The sequence below is a fragment of the Vanacampus margaritifer genome, chromosome 16 (assembly GCF_051991255.1).
Source record: "Vanacampus margaritifer isolate UIUO_Vmar chromosome 16, RoL_Vmar_1.0, whole genome shotgun sequence".
Lineage (NCBI taxonomy): Eukaryota > Metazoa > Chordata > Actinopteri > Syngnathiformes > Syngnathidae > Vanacampus > Vanacampus margaritifer.
The window spans coordinates 13,130,246-13,150,549 of NC_135447.1; the positions used below are offsets into that span (position 1 = coordinate 13,130,246).

At 39.3% G+C, this 20,304-nt stretch overlaps 1 protein-coding gene across 1 annotated transcript; it reads right to left on the reverse strand.

Annotated features, from left to right (window-relative positions):
- Nucleotides 1–3,006: 3,006 nt before the first annotated feature.
- On the reverse strand, nucleotides 3,007–8,293 carry pou4f4 (POU class 4 homeobox 4). Its single transcript, XM_077546672.1, has 2 exons — nucleotides 8,022–8,293; nucleotides 3,007–5,890 (listed from the first exon to the last, which is right to left on the reverse strand). Exons 1-2 carry the CDS (start codon nucleotides 8,139–8,141, stop codon nucleotides 4,907–4,909), a joined length of 1,104 nt encoding a protein of 367 aa, XP_077402798.1. The 5' UTR covers nucleotides 8,142–8,293; the 3' UTR covers nucleotides 3,007–4,906.
- Between the last annotated feature and the right edge of the window lie 12,011 nt (nucleotides 8,294–20,304).

Below are 20,304 nucleotides of genomic sequence, written 5' to 3' on the forward strand. Positions count from 1 at the left end.
CCATAAATCTGGGGCAGAGGTCTGGAGGGGTTCGGGCGTTATAAACCCCAAAAATGGTTAAGACCGATTTTTTTTTTGTATCTTTAGTGTGTGTGTGTGTGTGTGTGTGTGTGTGTGTGTGTGGTCATGGCTGCCTCAATGAATTTTCTCCATTAATGGTGTATTAGCGGAGGTCAGTCCCCCCTCAAGACATTGCGTATAATAATGATAATAAAAGAATAACAGATTAGACTTCCACTGCCTCCGTCCTAATCCCCATGTGTGAGAGTGTGTGTGTGTGGGGGGGGGGGGGGGCGTAGAGAAAAGGCGGTTGTTTGCATATATGTGTACGTGTGAGAGAGTGCGCGAGCGAGAGACATAGTAGCGTAACAGAGGCCTGCTATTCTCTAAACCACCCCCCACCCCCACCCAAATCCAAACCCCCACCCAACCCGACGCTGCACTCAAGACCCGGAGCGTCATTAAAGTTTCATGGCCGTAGCGCTCGGCCAAGGTCTATTTATGAAAATGTGCTTCCTCGCTTCATGGAAAAAAAAAATGCATACAAAAACACAGAAGGAGGCGGACGGCCTAATGTGAGAGGAGAGCGGCATGAAGTGCAAACATGGCCGGCGTTTGTTGAGATGTGATGAGCTTGCGTTGCCGCCTGGCAGACGTTTTGCCAGCGTAGGACTCAAATATCAAGAAGCGACTATTCATAATGCAACAGACGTTTCCATATGAAGGATTAAAAATCATCTGGATTAAAGCAACAAGTCGCTTTTTGTCATCTTTCATTATTTAGCGTCTTTTTTTCTCATTCACTACCATTGACGGCTATAGATGTCAAAAATCCATTTCAACACGGCTGGTATTAAATGAGTTAATTGTTTTTGTTTTTAATATTTCCACAAAACTATTGTTCACAGCATCTGATGACTGGAATACATGATGACCTGATGCTTCCAGCAAAGGTCAGATACAGTTTTTAGAGTAACCAGTAACTAAAAAATACTTTCAGCAAGTCATTGATTAAATTAATCTATACTTGTTAGAGTGACCAATGACTGCAGTATATTTTAAGGATTGGTCAGGTACATTTCATTGTTTGTGGAGTGGCCAGTGACTGTGGGATAAATCCAGGATTGTCAGATACATTTTAACAGTTTTTAGAGTGGCCAATGACTGTAGTTGGATGATATGGATGGATGAAAACAGCTGGCGTGCAATTTAGTCGCTGTGAGTTTGGAGACTGAAGAAATGCTCTCATACAAGTATGCTTTCAAATACATCTGGGAATAAAACATTTGGAAGTGGCATATTTTACATATTAAAATGCACAAATGTTATGATTTGTATTATGTCAGGAAACGAAAGATTCATGCAACATATTATAAATTTAAGTAATCAGGTTTGGATCCATTTGATATGTTGTCTATAATTTACTCCATAGCTGAGTAAATTATGCATATTGGTATGCATATTTATGTTATTATTATTATTGTTATTATTAATTTCTTTATGGGTTTAATAAGAGATAATAAAATTACATATGGTTTTTTGCTTAGCATTTTTTCTTGTTTTTCTTTTTATAAAAATACAATATGTTTTCCATTCTTTTTTTCTTTGCATGCCATTTTTTCATGTATTTAAAAAAAAAACATTTTTACGTTTGATTTGTTTTTATGAACTTACATAATTGTTTTTCACTAACAAGTTTGATAAGTGGTACAGAAAGTGACGTGACCGATTTAAAACAAAAGCAAAATTACCTCACTAATATCTAACTAAGTCAGGGTTTTTTTCTGTCTTTCTTTTGTTTTGTTTTTTAATGTGTTTAATCATGTGTAAAAACAGAATTTGTCATATAAACACCCAATTTAAGTCTAGAAATGTTACTTTAAAAGTATATGATTATATTGTTGCATTACATTTTTGCTACATTCATTGATTTAAAGAGTAATAATATCAACTTAAAATAAGACCTCTTTCATTGGTATAATTAAATAATGTTTTTAAGTGACAATTTTTTTAATAAGCATGATGCAAAAAGAAGGCCTCTCTGACTGTTGATAACGTTGGCTTTCCCAAATTGACTTTGAGTCAAATGCATAAAAAGTTTAACGTGAAGTCACAACAACAAAAACAAGACAACAACAAGTGTGTGTTCTCATGGTGCGCAATAGTCACAGCAACGGGCAGCGGTCATATTGGGGCCCCAGCCTCACTTTTGGAGGCCCTAACATTTGGAGTCGTACTAAAGTCACGACATTGGCAATTGGTTTTCAAGTCAGCATATTCACTGACATTTTTTAAACTGGCCAACAACCACACTTTTTACAGTGTAGGCCATATACAAGTCATCAATACATTTTAGAGTGGCCAATGACTTAACAATATTTTTTCACGTTGGTCAGATTTGATTGGTTACTTTATTGAGTGACTGATGCCTATAGGATTGGTTCTTGTTTTTTGTGACCAGGGACTAAAATGTCTTCAGCATTCAAAGGACAATGACTGAAACACTCATTTAGAGAGACCAATGACTGTATCATGTTTTCATAAATTATTCATTCACAACTGATCACGTTTTAGAGTGACCAATGACTTCAGAACATTTTCAGCATTGGTCACACACAATTAAGATGTACTTTAGAATGACCAATGACCAAATCGCTGTTGTAGCAGAGAGGCCAATGACTGTATACTGTTTCCAGCATTTACAAAGTGCACCAAGTCAAAACATTTTTTGCGAGACTAATGATGTTTTCAGCAATTGAACTGAGTTTTATCACTATTTTTAGAATGACCAATGACTGAATCGCTAAGTTAGACACGGCAGCCAGTGACTGTGTTTTTGTTTTGCCCAATGACTAAAATGCAATCAAAATGACAGTCCAATGTCTAATCCAATCAAATTAATCCCAATTTTTTTTTAGAGCGGCCAATGATTGCAAACACATTTTCCCTCAATAAATGATCTTGAATAGGCTGAAAATATTCATAATAACACAGGAATCTGTGCGATGATGACGTAAAACGTGCACGTTTTATTTCAGCTTCTGTCATGTACACAGACACATTATTGAAGAACACCCTTTCACAAATGAAATCCATTCGTTTCATTAAAAAAAATCAAATAAATTAATTTAAATACAAACAAAAAGAGGGGAACATGTTTAAATAATGAAATAAATAAATTATGTATCTACAAAGTGCGCTCCATGTGTGTGTGTGGGGGGGGGGGGGGGGGGCGAATAAATAATTAGATACAGTGTTTGCTATAATCAATAAGAAAAAAAAAGGATGGTCATACTTGATTGTCAAAGCATTGTGGTGACAGCTTTTTACAGTGACTTCCTTCTACTGTGAATCCACCATCAAAACAAAAAAAAACAAAACAAGAAAAATATGTTTTTTGAGTGATGTGCGTTAAATCACCATGAACACTTTTCTTTGTGTGTGTATGTGTGTGTGTGTAGTAATGAGGTAGACACACAGCCACGACACAACTGTGTGTTTCTTCTTCTTATTGCGATGCGTTCGTCCCGGTGGGAATTTCCTGAACTCGCACAGAAGATGCCCTCGATCGATTTAAAAACCAAAACAAAAAACATGCATGTGGCTTCTGTTTCTCTCACTTTTTTTTTTTTTTACATCTTCATCAAAAATAATCAACAAAACAATTCAATACATCGGTGCAGCCTATTCACACAATATATACAATGATAAATATAAAAAGGGAGTCATTTGTATTTTCTTTGTACAATAATTGCCTTATGAATGAAGAAGTCCGAGCGTGTTGCCGTCACGGTGGGCTTTTATCCAAATCCTCCAATCCTTCCTCCAGTTTTTGACCATATACAAGACATTTCATCACCTTCATATATAGACACTGTAAAAAAAATAAAAAAAAATAAAAAAGATGGAATGATAATAATATTCACACTCTATGCTTAAGTAAAGGGTGAAAAAGACTGCTAAACTTAAAAGTAAAGTTAAAAAAAAGTGTATTTTCTGAAATGCAATCGAGTACAAAAATGTTTTTATTTTATTTTATTATAGCTCATTAGAATAAAATTTGCATTGGCCACAAATCATTCTTGTAGCTGTTCGCTTTAAGAAATTATCTTAGAGTAGTGGATTGGGAATACCTTGCTTCTCATCAGAGTTGTGCCTCTATTTTTCGTCATGACGTCATTATTTGAGAAAAATAACAGCAAGTACAAAGCTGTTTTCATATGAAGTAAAAAGTGTTAAGAAAAATTAAAAGTCCTAAAAATCTTCTTAAGTAAAGTAACAAAGTATTTGTATTTCGTAACTTATAACAAGAAGTCATGAAATGTACGCCTATAGGTTATTTCAAATTAGAGACTTCTTTTTTTGTTTTTTTAGTTAGTACTTCTACCTATATGTACGACTTTTTTATGTCATGACGTCATCTTCTAAAGTTGAGAAAAGTAAAGAGAAAGTACAGATATTTGTTTTCAAATGTAGGGAGTATAAGGTCCCAAAAATAATAATACTCAAGCAAAGTGCAGACGCCAAGAAATCTACTCAAGTACAAGTACAGTAACGAGGTATTTGTATTTCGTCACTTCCATAACGACAGCTGATGAAACGTCTCATTAAGAGACAAACACAACCAAGTAGTAACAAGCCTATTTTGCCAAAGTTGCGTTTGAATTGCGGAGTAAAAGTAAAAAAGTGGTCAGAAAAAATTATGAACAGATACCTGAAGGATCTGCTTAGTTACAGTAACGAAGTATTTCGCTACCTCCCACAACGCTGGAGGTGATGAAATGTCCCGTAGAGGCACGAAAATAGCAGCCGCTCCATGATTTGTCTCTCCGGAGTGAAAATAAGAAAAATGGGGCCTTTTTTCTTTCTTTCTTTCTTTCTTTCCTTCTCTTCTTTTCGTTTGTTTTTAGTGCGTGGCCGAGAACTTCATGCGCTTCTGTTTCTGCCTCTGGTTGCAGAACCAGACGCGCACCACGTTCTTTTTGAGGTCCAGCTTCTCGGCGATGGCGGCGATCTTCTCCGACGAGGGCCGCGGCTGCACGGCGAAGTAGGCCTCCAGCGAGCGCTTCTCCGGGGCGGCGATGGACGTGCGCTTGCGCTTCTTGTCGCCGCCGCTGAAGATCTCCGGCTTGGCCATCTTCTCGCGCTGCGCCCGCTCCGCCTCCTCCAGCCAGGCCTCCAGGATGGGCTTGAGCGCCACCATGTTGTTGTGCGACAGCGTCAGGGACTCGAAGCGGCAGATGGTGCTCTGGCTTAGGCAGCCCACGCCAGGGATCTTCAGGTTGGCCAGCGCCGAGCCCACGTCCGCCTGCGTCACGCCCAGCTTGATGCGCCGCTGCTTGAATCGCTCCGCGAACGACTCCAGCTCCCGGGGGTCGGGCTCCGCGTCGCCGCACGCCGGGCCTACACCGCCGCCTCCGCCGCCCACCACCACACCCCCCGCCGCGCCCCCCAGGGAGCCGTGCGAACCCAGGCCGTGCGCGTGCATGTTCATAGACTGCGGGTGGTGCGGGTGGTGGTGGTGGTGGTGGTGGTGCTGCATGTGGTTGATGGCGCTCATGTGCGACGCCGTGGAGCACACGTCCGAGCCCGTCATGCCGCCCAGGGAGATGCCGGGCGTCAGGTGCTCCAGCAGGTCGCCCTCCAGGCCCTGCGCCGGCTGGTGGTGGTGCGCAGGGTGGTGGTGGTGCGAGGTCAGCACGGACGGGTGGTGCAGGTGCGCCGACGACGACGTGGGCGTGCACGTCATGCTGGTCATGCTGGTCATGGTGTGGTAGGTGGCGTCCGGCTTGAACGGGTGGCTCTTCTGGGTCACGATGTCCACGGCGGCCAGCGCCTCCGCCCGCTGCAGGAGCGTCTCGTCGAAGCCCGCGAAGATGTTGCCTTGGAGCTGCCCGCACACACACACAAAGAAGAAAAGAAATAGACAAAATCCTCATAAGTGGCCAGAAATTTACGGGAAAATTAGTCACTGGAAGTGGCTAAAATCAAGTTGAATGACATGCCCTTATATGGTCCTATTGCAGATGACAAGTTCAGGCTAGCTCGATTAAAAAAAAACTAAAAAACTTGATTCATACCTTGGGGGTAAATTCGATCATCACAGCAGCTATTTACCAGCAAATTAAAAATATGTATACGATAAATGAAAACAAATAAAAATCTAATCCAAACAAGAAGTAAATAAACAAAATTAAATATTGACTAACACTAAAATGTGCAAGTGAGCATGACAAGCCCATAAAAGGCCATTTTGCATTAATTGTCTTCAGTGACCGGAAGTGCCTGCAAAATTAATGACATGCTTATTAATGGTCATTTCCAAGTGTTATTTGTATTTATAGTGTCTAGGATATTTTTTTCTTAAAATGACAGGTTCAATGTAAATGGCATTACCATATACGGTCATTTTTGTTGTTTAATTAACTTACACAAACCAGAAGTGTCTAGAGCGTACACTCATTAATCATGCAATAATCAATAAAACAGACTACATAAACGGTCATTATTTGTTTTTACATGGACGGCAACTAACCCAAATCAAGGTGTCCATTTTAATGGCATGCCCATATATGGTCATTTTGCTGTTAGTTTGAGTTACATAGTGACCAGAAGAGTCCGGAAATAAAGGCAAAAGTCAAGTTTAATAACATTCTCACATAGTTGTTTTTCGCTGTTTTTAATATTTATACAGTAACTGAAAGTTTATTGGGAGTAATAGGCTAACTAAAGTTTAACATTTGAATGGCATGCCCAAATATGGTCATTTGGCTTTTATGAAGATGTCTGTGATTTGATGGGCAAATTACAGTTTCAATTTTAATAACGTGTCCAAATACGGATCTATTAAGAAGTTAGTAAGAAATTAATAATTAATAACATAACATATATGGTTATATTGCTCCTGTTTTGACTAGAAATCAGCATCTGAAATACAGCTTCGCGATTAAATATGTAATTTTAATTTTGATTTCAGTTTCACTAATGACTTATGGTCATTTTGCTTTTGATTTTATTGTCACCGCGATCAGAATTAAGTGCCTGGAAACTGAGAGGCAAATTAAAGAGTCAAGTGAAATAGTATCGTGCCCTTATATGGGCATCTTGCTGTTTAATTGCATTTCCAATGTGACAGGAAGTTGAACATATAAACTCTTTTCTCTCTTCCTATTTTGGTTTTCTTTTGTGCTTCAATTTATATTTTAGACTTGTAATGTGTTTTCTTTGTGTTTAGATGTTCAATAAAGAACCAAACCAAGTGTCTGGGGAGCTGAAGGGAAAGAGTCGTCGAACACACACACACACACACACACACGTTTTTTGCAAACAAACTTTATTGCTGGCCAATTTATGTGATATTCGTTTTTACAAATATTTTATTTTATTTACTTTTTAAACAAAAACAAGTGCATTTAAAAAAAAAGCCATATACAGTACTGTAATTGTTGATTATTAAAAAAAAAAAAACACTTGATTTGAATTTTCCTATTCCAATATTTCCGAGTGGTTTAAAAAAGTACATTTTTTATTTTAAAAAATTATGATAGGCTATCGGCTACATATAGGCCTACATTTTAAAAAAATACTTAACTGAAAACTTTACATTTGCCGATTAAAAACAAATTATATGCACTTTCCTGCTCCCTCCAATGAAATGAAACGTCCCATTTCCTAGTGTGCGTGGCATGTTGTGCAATGTATGCCAGCAACGTGGATTGACATTCATCTAAAATTAATATTTACAACACTGCCCCCCCCCTTTCCCTCAAACACACACACACTTCCTTTTGAATAATTTGTGCCTATACAATGAGAAAAGACCGGCGTGAGTTTGAATATAAATGACACTTGAATATGTGGAAATGTATTTAATTTTAATATTAAATGACATTAGGATGATGATACGAACGAAAGCAGCGAAATATCATGCATCAATCTAGTTTTTTTTTTTTTTACCTGTTTTAACATTTGATTTTTTAGTGTCTTTTTATTATTATGGTTTTGCCAATGTTGGGACTCACCGAGGGCGTGGGCAAGCAGGCCCGCCGGATGGCCTCGGAGCTGGAGTGCAGCGGCGTGTACTTGGGCTCGTGCAGGATGGGGTGCATGCTGAACGGCTGCTTGCTGTTCATCGACATCATGATGACGGCGCTGATGGGGAGGCAAGGCAGCAGTCCGTCGTCCTCTTTCAACAAATATGAAGAAGAAAAAAAACTTCACGAAAATTTATTAAAAAGGAAAAAGGGAGAAAAGGGAATAAAAAGTCCTCCAATCCTCGCGTGTGGGACACTTGAACGATGAAGACGAAGCTAGGCCCCCCCCTTTCTAGAAGGTTTTATAGGGAGAGCCCGAGCGCAAACCACGCCCCGAGAAGGCGTCTCAGCCAATCAAAACGAGCTAGTCGGAGTCTCGCCACGCCCATTCGCGTGCCTCTTTCCTCAGTCAGTCTCGCTTGGAGAGAGCGAGGCTGGCTGGGTGGCCCGCTGTAAAAAAATAAAATGAAAAAAAAATCTCGTTTTTGACTATATATACAAATGCTTATATCAAAAATTGTAGAAATATAATTTAAACAAACCGCCGAAAAGAGTCAACCTCGAATGAAAGGATGATTTCAAAAAAAATGTTGATATCAGTTTAAAATCGTAAATATGCCTTTAAAAAACTACGTGGGTTTTTGCTTATCAATACTCAAAATTAAACATAAATTAAATATAAAATATATATTATAAATAGAAAAATGTAAAGAGCAGAAGGGAAACAATTGATTAGGGTCCCTTGATGGATTTGAATAATTTAGCTGCTCGTTGCAATAGGTACCCTTAGGTACCCATTAATTAGGCTACTTCTGGTATATATGCTGATTTAAAAAAAAGAAAAATGTCATTTTATTTATGTTTTTTTATTTTATTCTACAACACTAACATTTCATTTAAAAATATAAAACTACATAAAAGCGCGTAACAAATTGCACAGAAATGATTTAGTATATATAGGATTTAATCTAATTGATAACCGTCGATTAATCATCCGATCCCACAATTAATAAACAATGCGACCACACATACACAAAAACGCGCTTTCGCTCGCACACACACTCACAAACACAGACACACACAGTTATTTATTCAGCTCGGGATTATTAATTGATGTGAGGCGCGCAGGAATTTCCTCCTACTTGCCTGCGTGAACCACATTCACTTTCATGGCAATTAATGCATTAATTAATCATGCTTCGTTTACTTTGCGGGTGTCGTCGTGGAAGAGAGGGGGAGACACAAAAAATCCTAAATCAAACACACACGTAAGATTGCAGAGGCAAGTGGCTCGCTCCGTCTATATGCAATTCATAAAATAATCCTGCTCATTTAACATTGACTGTTGTGTACAACAGTTTTTTTAATACATGTAATATTTATTTTATTGTTATAATTTATTCTATTAATGTTATTAATTTATTTATAGGCCTCATGTATCAACGTCTGAACAAAAAATAGAGTCAATTGCATTTAAAATAAACTTTTATTAAGTAGATTAAAAAAGACACACATGTTAGTGTGGTTGCACTCGACATGTCTGAAAAAGCCTACTGGAACAGCTGAAGTTAATTTTTTGTTCATCAGTGGTATACTTTAAATGGTGACAGGTGTTTGCTGACTGCCATTTAACATAATTTTGAATATAATTGGTTCATTCTCAGCAAAGCCACATCTCCATTTTGTGATCACGTATCCGCAACCAAGTAACTAACTACATTTAAGTAAAGTTAGCAACAACAAAAAATGTCAGGAAAAGCCTACTAAAACAGCTAAACTTCATTTGGGGTTAATCAGAGGCGCTTGAAATGGTGGCAGGTCTTCTGACTCCCATTTAACAAGGGTTTGAATGTCATTGGTTAATTCTGAACACATCCACATTCCAGTTAAATGAGGGTGTGCACACATTTGCAACCGTCTTTAAAAAAATTGGCCTCATTTTTTTTCACATCACAAAAACCTGGCAATTGAAACAGCGTTGTGTAGACTTTCCATATGTCACATATCACTGTATGTTATATTGTTTAAGTGTATTTAATAATATGCTAATTAGTACACAATTAGTAGATCAAACAAGACCCTACAGAGTGAAGATGAGAGACATATAGGAAATGGGAAAAACATTAATAATTCAGCCAGTCACTTTGACTCTTGACTATGAGGTGAAAAATCACATTTCAATTATTACTATAAAGTTTAAAGGGTTAAATGTATGAAAATAAGACACATCAATGTTTTTTAATGACATCTTTCCACATTTTTTAAAATAACGTTCATATTGGCATTTTTTAATAATAAATGATAATGACGATGATGACAATGATGATGATGATAACATTCTTTTGTTGTTGGTAACAGGTTTGCAAGCAGTGGCCTGCAAAAAAAAGAGCAGCGTGCGTGCGGCGTAACCCGAGCGAGGTGCCCATTGTCCCCGATGTGTGCGGCCCCCCTCAAGAGGGTCCCTGGGACCCGCTCATCAAATATGCATCATCCGCCGTCTTCTGGGACCCGAGCAGGCAGGCAGGCGGGCGAGACGCTCCTGCGGGAAGGCGACACCAGCATGGTGTCCAGCTGTGGGGAGGCCGAGAACAACCGAGGTCGGCGGGTATGAGGTAAGGGAGGTCCGCTGACCTCATTTCACCCAACTTTTCTTTTTTTTTTGGTGCCGATCTGGTTAAGGTCCAGTCATGATTGTGTCGAATTTGATACAACTGGCCTTCCCGTGTGTAAAACTGGCAAATAATACAAAATTAAACATTGTTTATTTAAACACCAAAATGTTCAACTAAGACATGACAAAAGATTAAGTTAGCTTAATGCTAGCATATAATGAAATATGTTCTATACATATAGTTCTTTTACATCTTTTGTGAATGGTGCAACACTAGTCTTGTAGTCTACTTTGCCAACATTTATTTTTGTGTAAAATCTCAGTTTAACGTGTAAATTTCTTGTGCGTATATTTGTTTGCATATGATATCACGCCAGCTTGGCCTAGCATGTTATTTAGGCGAGTACGCTAGCTAATATGGATGACCAAAACTGAAAATAAAAACGGATATAAAAAATATATATATTGAAAATTAAATTAAAAAAAAAAGAAATATAAATGGAAATAAAAAAATATGTATATATAAATAAATATTTGTTTTGTTTTTAATTTTTTATATTAATTTTTATTTTTCACTTTTATTTAATTAGTCATTTATTTATTTTAAATTTTGGCAGTTTTGCCAGGACGAAATGGGATTCAAATGAGGGGGCAGTCCTAAGCTTGTCTTGGGTTGGACTCCGCCATTGCAAACTGCCTTTGATTGGTCGAGTGAGCGGGTCGGCGAACAAGGAAGTATCGCCGGCTTGCATTGGAGAACTCCAGCAATGGACAACTATCTTGTCTACTCTCACGACAACTTGCGACTTGAGTTGCTCAACAAGTCAGCGAGACTTCTTTGTTCGTCCACCCGCTCACTCGACCAATGAAAGGCAGTTTGCAATGGCGGAGTCCAACCCAAGACACGCTAAGGACCGCCCCCCTCATTTAAATAATATTTCGTCCTGGCAGTAGGGACCAAAACTGCTAAAATTGCAAATCAATAAATGACTAAATAAATAAATGAATAAATAAATGACGAAAATCAAAATGGATATAGAAAAATATAATTAAAAAATTAAATACAAATCTATTTATTTATGTATTTATATATCTATTTTTATTTTATTTCCATTAATATTTTTTTATTTTCGAATTATATTTTTTGTATCTGTTTTTATTTTTACTTTTAGTCCTTTATTTATTTATTTAGTAATTTATCTACTTAGAATTTTGGCAGTTTTGGTCCTCCATAAGCTAAAACTATTGATGAGCCTCACTACCGAATGCAGAATAAGTCAGGTTCATGATTGTGTGCATGCTAGCTGCAAGGTGGTCATTCTTGACCCCAGTTAAGAAATTCATCTAAATGAATTTCCAGTTCTTTAACGTTATCTATAGAGAATTACAAACAGTTGTTCGCAGATTTTCGCAATTGACGACAGAGCTGCCCGCGCCTTCACTTGATGCTAACATGTTAGCGTGTTGTAAGGTGCTACATATTGAAAAAATAAAGTGTGTAGTTGGGCTGGATGGACTCCTCGGATGTCCGGCCAAGCTTTTTAGCAGGACAAAACACGCTCGCCACGCCGTGCCTTTCTGCCACATTTAGCAAATGGAAGCTGCGCCGCGCAATGAGCGTACACTGACATCCACCGCGGCCTTTTCCACGTTGCTCCTTTTCCCGCTTGCACCTTGAATTATTCATGGCGGGTAAAATCTGACGTTGTAAACTTCGCGACAGTTCACCAAACCGGCTTTTGAGGTGGGGAGGGGGCGCTTGGTGGGGGGCAGCGCGGGGCCTCGCCAAAGGGTAGGCGGTGTCTAACCACACACTTTTAATGTAATTGCCTGTAGGGGTCCTTGTGAATATTTCATTGTCTGCCAGTACAAATTAAAGACGTCAGCGCTTCTCTCAGGAGGAGAGATCCTCTCTCTTTGCACTTTACCTGCAAATTTGTATAACCCGGACGGGAAACAGAGACCGTGTTCCTTCCGCTTGAAGTGATGACAAGCCCGCACTCGTCCGTGTGTCATCGCTGCAGCGCGTCACACTCGACAAGACGACCAGCCTGACCTCAATTACTAGTCTTAATGGGTATAGTGGTTAATGTAGCAGTGGTTGTCTTCGTTGTTTCAGGAGTTATAGTTGGTAATGTAGTAGTTGTGGTAGGAGGACTTGTCTCAGTCGAAATGTTTAATGTAATAAGAGTTGTCATAGTTAAAGTTGTTGTTGAGGTAGTAGTAGTAGTCACAGTTGAAATTGTTAATGTAGTAGTTGTCATAGCTGCAAGCTAGTTGTTAACGTAGTAGGAGGAGTAGTCACTGTATTTGTAGCATTCTGTCATTAGCATAACTTGAGTTCTGTTTAAATTGTCATAGTTGTGCGGTAGATTTTTTTTTAGGTTGGCACTGCAGTTTGTGTAGTGGTTACGGCTGATTCTGTTGACATTGTAAGAACAGCGACGACAAAAGGCGAGCGAGTCTGACGGAGGAGAAAAGACAGAAGACATATTTTGGATCAATAGATTAACTGAGTGCTCATGTATTATGCAACGTAGCCCTGCAGCACTTGCACGTAAAGTTGGCCGAGATTGGTGTGTAAAAGCTTCACCCAGCCCCGGCCTGTTTACTCGCCGTTAGCATCCAGCTAACCCGTGCACACTAACCTGTTTCGATAAATCAACTCTACATCATAAGATCGGAAATGCTCGCGTTGCACAACTTGACCTTGATATACGGTGGCCCAAAATAGTCCATAAATGTGGGCAGTTACATTTTTAAAAGTATACAGTATATACGTGTAGTTGTTGCGGTAGTTGTAGTCATACTTCAAATGTATTAATGTTGTAGCAGGTGAAGTTGTTTAAGTAATAGGAGTTTTAGTTTTAGCTGTTGATGTAGTAGAAATTGTAGTTGTTAATGTAGTAATTGTCATAGGTGTAGTTGTTAATGTGTCATTAGTTGTCACATTTGTAGTTGTTTATGTGGTAGGTGTTTATGTAATCGTACTTGTTAATGTAGTCGGAGTTGTGGTTAATGTGGTAAGTTGTAGTTTTTGTAGTTGTTAATGTAGTAGTTAAAGTCAAGTCGTAGTTGCATTTTTAGTGTAGCAGTGGTTATAGTTGTTAACATAGAAGGAGTTGTAATAGCTGTAAATGGAGTGTGAGTTTTTGTAGCTGTTAATGTACTAGTTGTCATATTTGTAGTCGCTAATATAGATAGTAGGTTGTGTCATATGGATTTCACCGGCTGCCTTGAAAAAGTTGGCATGTTGGCTCCCCGTTTCCGAGTCAGGCCGTCGAATCCCAACATTGCCCCGAGGTGGTTCGATCCACCGAGAACCAGGCATCAAACGACAACCACCCGCCCCCCCTTGAGTCCCCCTCCATCTTAGAGAGGCACCGTGTCTCATTAGCATACAAACAAAATCCTGTGCGCTGTACTACAACAATAGCACGCTGTCAAACAAAAGGCGTAAACAAGCAAAGACATGTCACGCATCACAAATGATTTTTTCCCCCCGAACTTGCGTCTCTGATGTTTGCCGCCGGAGGGACAACCAGATAGAGACGAGTCGGAGCTATTTTCAAATTACGACAAGAGAGATAGATCCAGAAATGCCGAGTGACGCACTACACGCCAGAGCACACAAATGGAAACTGGCTGGAGTGGCATTTTTTTTCCTCATAACAGTTTTCAGCCACTGGAAATTAAAGTTTTGGAAAACTCTGGCTAGTATGAAGAAAAGTATATCTTAAGTTTTTATGTTTTTTTTTTGTGGGTCCTTTTTAAACGGCTTTTTGAGCTAAATAAAAATGACAAAAAGGATTTTATCATTGACGTAGCAATTGTCATTGTTGAGGTTAAAAAAAAATAGCCTAGAACTTTTTGTTAGTCTACTGACTTTCGCATGACATAGTTCTTGTCATAGTTGGAGTTTAACAGAAAGTTATTTACTAAATAAACTGAGTGTGTCCGAAAACGCTAGCACCTTCTGCCTTCTAACTTTCACAATAACAACATTTAGCATATGGATCAAATTTTTTATTCATTTAGCCAAATAAAAACAACAAAAGTAATTTTGTTGATGTAGTAGCTAGCGTTTAAAATCATACTTTTTACTTTGAAATCTGAAAGTGTCCCATGACATTAGCTACTTAAAGTACACTAGCCTACTGACTTACATGTGTTGAATGCTGGCGACAAATATAATTACGAGAATCTTAATCAGATCAATAATTGAGAATCTGAATGATAGCATCTTGGCCTTTTTTAATCTAAAAATAGTAAAAAAAATATATATATATTATTATTATTATAGTTACAATAGTTTGGCTTTAAAAAATTATTTAAAATAACATTGCCAAAACATTAGCACCTAATGCTAGCCTAGCTAGCTCAGTTTGACAGACACTGGAGTACAATTTGTTATTTTCATCTGCGGGGGGGAAAATGAATTACAAAAAATCATTGACAAAATGTGTAGCTACATACAGAAATCCAGCTGGTGTGGCCCAGGGGGGTTCTTTGTGTCATTGTCCCCCCCTCACACACACACACCCGCAGCCTTGACTCCCCGGCAGTCTCGCACTAACAGGATTAGAGGACGGAAGGACGTATGTGAATATAGAGGTGCTCCCTGTGTCGAAAGAGGGGGTGGTCTTCGAAGGGGGGTCGTCCCTCAAAGGCTCTGAGACGCCAGGTCCCCGAGGGACATGAGACGCAACTGGGACACCAAATTCACCCATGTGACCATGTGTCCAAGCATGTGCAACACGCAGCTTCATACATGACTGTTTCCACCAGACTAATCAAGTACAGAGGAAAATTATGTCATGTTTGTTGATATAGTATAGAGTTGTCATAGTTGTACTTGTTCCAGTAGTGTAGTAGCTGTCATAGTTGTAGTTGTTCATGTAGTTGGAGTAATCAAAGTCGTTCTCAAAGTTTTACTTGTTAGCTGGAGTAGATGTAACGTTAGCTTGTTAGCTGTAGTAGATGTAATAGATGTAGCTGTTGATATTGCCGTTGTTGTAGTTGTAATATAGATGTAGTTGTTGTAATAGCTACTCTCATGATTGTCGTTGTTAATGTAGTAGTTAACCGTTTGGATCTTGGAGACTGATCTGACACTCTGTGACCATCCTGGTTTGTTTTGTGAGGGAATTTTCGGTGGAGGCCTCGGCCGCCTCACCTGTAGCGTAGTGCTTCAGGAAACAAGCGGTGGCGCTCTCTCATTACGCCGACGATGAAATAATGATGATGGGAATATCTATTGTATTATTTATTCATCTCGTCCCCCGGGCCGAGGGGGAGCCAGGACGCGTATAAACTTCGCCGCCCGGCCCAGACGCCGCTCACTCGCCGAGCTGAGGCTCAGTGACTCACTAGATCCTTCTTCTTCTTCTTCTTGTTCGGACGCCCTCAGGCCACCCCAGCCTGCGCTTTACTTTTTCATACGCTGTTTTCTAACACGGACGGGATTAGCAGGATGCTTGAAAGAAGATTGGCTTGGAATGGTGCACCCCGGTCAAAGGGTTTAGTGCCGTGTAGTTGGGGGGGTGAGGGGGGCCGCGCCCCTGTACAATGGAGCCCATTGAGGGTGCCGCGCAGGGCTGATGTGACAGCTGCGTGACGGGCAAGAGGCGGCGGCGCCTCGGGGGCACAACAGGTGAGTGATGCTCAAGTCACGCTGACTAATCGCACATTGATCCTTTAATAGAAGCTACTGTTACTCCAGACAGTGAGTAAAGCAATCATATGTAAAAATACTGACAGCCTGTGTTGAGTGAGGTGACAACATTTTTTGTTCAAATTGGCAAAAAAAAATTCCCAAGATTACAGTTGGAGGAGATACAAATCGTGTTTTAGAAACTTGGCTATATAGACATCAAATTGGGTGGAAATTGGTAGCTGTGGTAAATTATGTTAAAATTGGTCAATCCATTAGAGACACATAAATTGTCAAAATTTAGAAATTTGTCAGATACACACATACAATTGCGCTACTATTTTAAAATTTAAAACTGATTAAATTGTGTCAAAATTTGGAAAATTGCCAGATACATGATACGATTATGCTAATATTTGGCAATTTGGCAAACACAGATCAAATTGTGTCAAAATTTGGAAATTTGTCAAATGCTGTACAAACACAACTATGCTAACAATTGGAAATTTGTCAAAGTCTATAAACTATACATATTTAATCCCTTCTGCAGTTGAGTGCACAAAAATTGTGCAAGACTTCCTAATATTGTGGTGAAATGTTGCTAAATGCTGTCTTATGATTTGGACACTGACCTTAATACTTGCGTTTAGGTCTCAAGATGAGTCACCTGCAGGCTGACTGGTGGGTGGGATCTGAGCCAAAATGGCTGCCAAGAATCACCTTCTGCGGATCTTGTTTCACCTGCCAAAACCCTGTAAACACATACGTACTGTGAAACACCATTTATTGTGTGGGATACATTCCCTGATTGGTTAAAAATCAGCTATTTAGAAAGACCATCTAAAAAAAAAAAAACAGCATTTCAAATTTTGTTTTACCCCAATTGAAACACAAGTGAAATGTTAAAACATACTTATAAATATATTTGTTAGGGCCTGTTCTCAAAGTCTTGCTGTCAAGAAATTAGGACACTATCATAAAAAAATTCTGCGATAAAAAAATAAAAAGACTCGCTTGCACAGTTCTCCAAAAAAGAAGCAAAGTGTGCTTGCTTCAAGCTCTTTGTCCAAGAATACTGTAAAACTGACATATGGCATGTTATGGTAAAAGTTGAGACTACACTGAAGCCACGTAACGCAAAATGGGACTTGCATAAATGAAAAAAAAAAGAAGTATAATTTAAAAATCTGCGCTTAGCGGGTTTGCCAACGATGACGCTCAATAAAGCGGGCGCTTGCTGAACTTCAAAGTGACTTTGCGACGTCTTGATGACATTTCTGAACGTGCTGACAATCAGACAAGGCATTCCATATATTAGCGACGCATTAGCACGCCGCTCGGGCCCTGCTTGGGGACGCTTTTGGGTGCGCGCCATCAATAATGCAGCACGTTTCCGCGGTAACTGCCCGGCAACCGCGCGCCAGGAAACAGAGGCGATGACGACGAAGCGAGAGGGAGTGAAAGAAAAGGAGAGAAATACATTGAACATGCCGTGCCCTCTGTCAAGGCTTTGAGAGAACGACTGTAAATGCCTTTATGTAAAATCCGTCATGAGCGGTTCTGAGAAGAAGCTGATGGTGAACAGGATTTTTCTAAACATAATTCAATCTGGATTAAAATTGATTCAAAATGACAGATTCTGATCATGCGCACGTGTTATTAGGATTGGTGAATTTAGTTCAAAATGGTGCTAAATGTGACACAGACACATCAAATTGTGTTAAACTGGGAAATTTGGCAGAAACGCACATAAAATTGTGGTAAAACGGATCAATTTGGTGTAGTAATGTCAAATTGTGTCAAAAAGTGGTCAACTAGGCAGAAACGCATCTTAAACTGTGTTAAAATAGGATTTCAACATTATAGATTTGACCCTGCATACAATGCAGTAAAATTGGGTCAAAATTAGAAAATTTGGCTGACAAACATCATTTTTTTTTATACATTCATCTATTTGTGGTAAAATTGGTCAATTGATTGAAAAAAAAAAAACAATCACTAAGTACGTTCAAATTAGCACAAAAAAAACCTGTTGGATCAAAAATCCCCCGACACTGTTCAAAAAGAGACTGACCAATTGAATAACCCACAAAACACCAAAAATCGGGTTGTTTTGTTTTGCTTTGGTTATTCATTTGACCAAATTTCAAATGAATAACCCAAAAAGTTGGGTTGGTCCCTTTTTGGCCCATATTGGTTAATTTTTTTACTTAACAGTTTATTAAGTGCACTCAAAAATGAGTCAAAATGAACCCGATAAATAAACCCAAATTGGGTCAGAAAGAGACCGACCCATTTTTGGGGGGTTATTTAAACTAAAAGATTGATTGGATTGGATCAAAAATCACCCGACACTGTTCAAAAAGAGACTGACAAATTGAAAAACCCACAAAACAACCAAACAACCCTTTTTTTTTAATGGGTTAATCATTTGATCCAATTTCTGGGGTTTAATAAATAACCCCAAAAATTGGGTTGTCTATTGTGTATGTTGTTTTGTGTGTGTGTGTGTGTGTGTGTGTGTGTGTGTGTGTGTGCGTGTGTGTGTGTGTGTGTGTGTGTGTGCGTGTGTGTGTGTGTGTGTGTGTGTGTGTGTGTGTGTGTGTGTGTGATTAGATGTTTTGGCAGCATTTAACTAGTTAAAATAAGAGAAAAAAAACGGATTCTCCTCTCCTGGTGTAAAACATTCATTGGCTGTCATTTGCACCCGTGAATTATTCAACATTGATCTGTTTGCCAACTATCTCAATGATTCTCATTTTCAACAGCATGTAGCTAATAAGACATTCTGGTCAAGCTCACGACTGTTGAAATCCGCAGCAGGCACGAGCGCAGCGCGTAAGCCGGACGTCTTAGCGGCTAACACGGATCCCTTGTCGTCTCTGATAAATACTTGATGTCCCGGCTAACCGTGTAACACTTTTCCTGGCGGAGGTCACGCAACTTTGTCAGGGGCGATGGCGTTATTGATTGGCGGCGGCGTGGAGAGAGAGGTGCAACAATCATCATAAATAATTCTCCTGAAGAGGAAATGCATTTTTTATGTTTTTACTTGACCTTAATTTAAGGCGGACAAGTGTGATGTCTTATTTACGAGCTCTGCAACAGATGGGCAAAACCATTTAGGACACTTAATACACTTCACGAATACACTACTACTACTACTACTATAACTACTGCTGCTGCTGCTATCATGTGTGTGTCAGAGAGAGAGAGGCCGAAAGAGAGCCCGAGAGAGAGACTGAGAGAGAGAGAGGTAGAGAGTGTGAGAGAATATGAGACTGTATGCCTGTGTGAGACAGTACTGTGAGAGTGATTGTGTGAGTGTGTCAGAGTGATTTGTGCACGTGAGTGTGAGAGCAAGAAAGAGAGTTTGAGAATGCGTGTGTATGTGTTTGAAATAGACTGTGTGATGAAGAATAGAGAGGCAGGAGAGTGTTGTTGAATGTTGGTAGAGAGATTGTGGATGTATGTGAGAGTGATTTTGTGTGAGAGAGCCTGTGTGAACATGAGAATATGAGAGAGAGATTGCGAGGATGTGTCAAGAGACAGAGTATGTATGTGTGAAAGGGTGAATATTTCATGCGTGATACAGTATCAGTGAGACATTGTGAATGTGTGATTGCATATATGTGAGAGGGGGAGAGAATGAGAGTGGGTGAGAGTGTTTCTGTGTTTGTGTGAGTGTGTGCATGACTGAGATTGAGTGTGAAATGAAGTGCGGAAAATAGATTTTTCCTGAGAGAGCGAGTGTGAGTTAGACTCTTTTGAATGTGAGAACATATGCGAGAGAGTAAAAAAATCAATGTGAGCATGTGTGTATGAGAGCGAGGTTGCAAGAATGTGTGAGACAGTGTGTGTATGCGTGTGTAAAAACGAAGATTATGTGAGAGACAGTATAGGTGAGACAGTGTGAAAGTGTGATTGCATAAATGTGAGAGGGGGAGAGAATGAGAGTAGGTGAGACATAGAATGCTGTTGTGTTTGTGTAAGTGTGTACATGACTG

Bases quoted from the DNA above. Each gene is read 5' to 3' on its own strand.
- pou4f4 (XM_077546672.1), bottom strand. From the start codon at position 8,141: ATGATGTCGATGAACAGCAAGCAGCCGTTCAGCATGCACCCCATCCTG. The intron at 5,891-8,021 runs GTGAGTCCCAAC...GTGTGCGGGCAG, and splicing joins CCTGCTTGCCCACGCCCTCG to CTCCAAGGCAACATCTTCGC.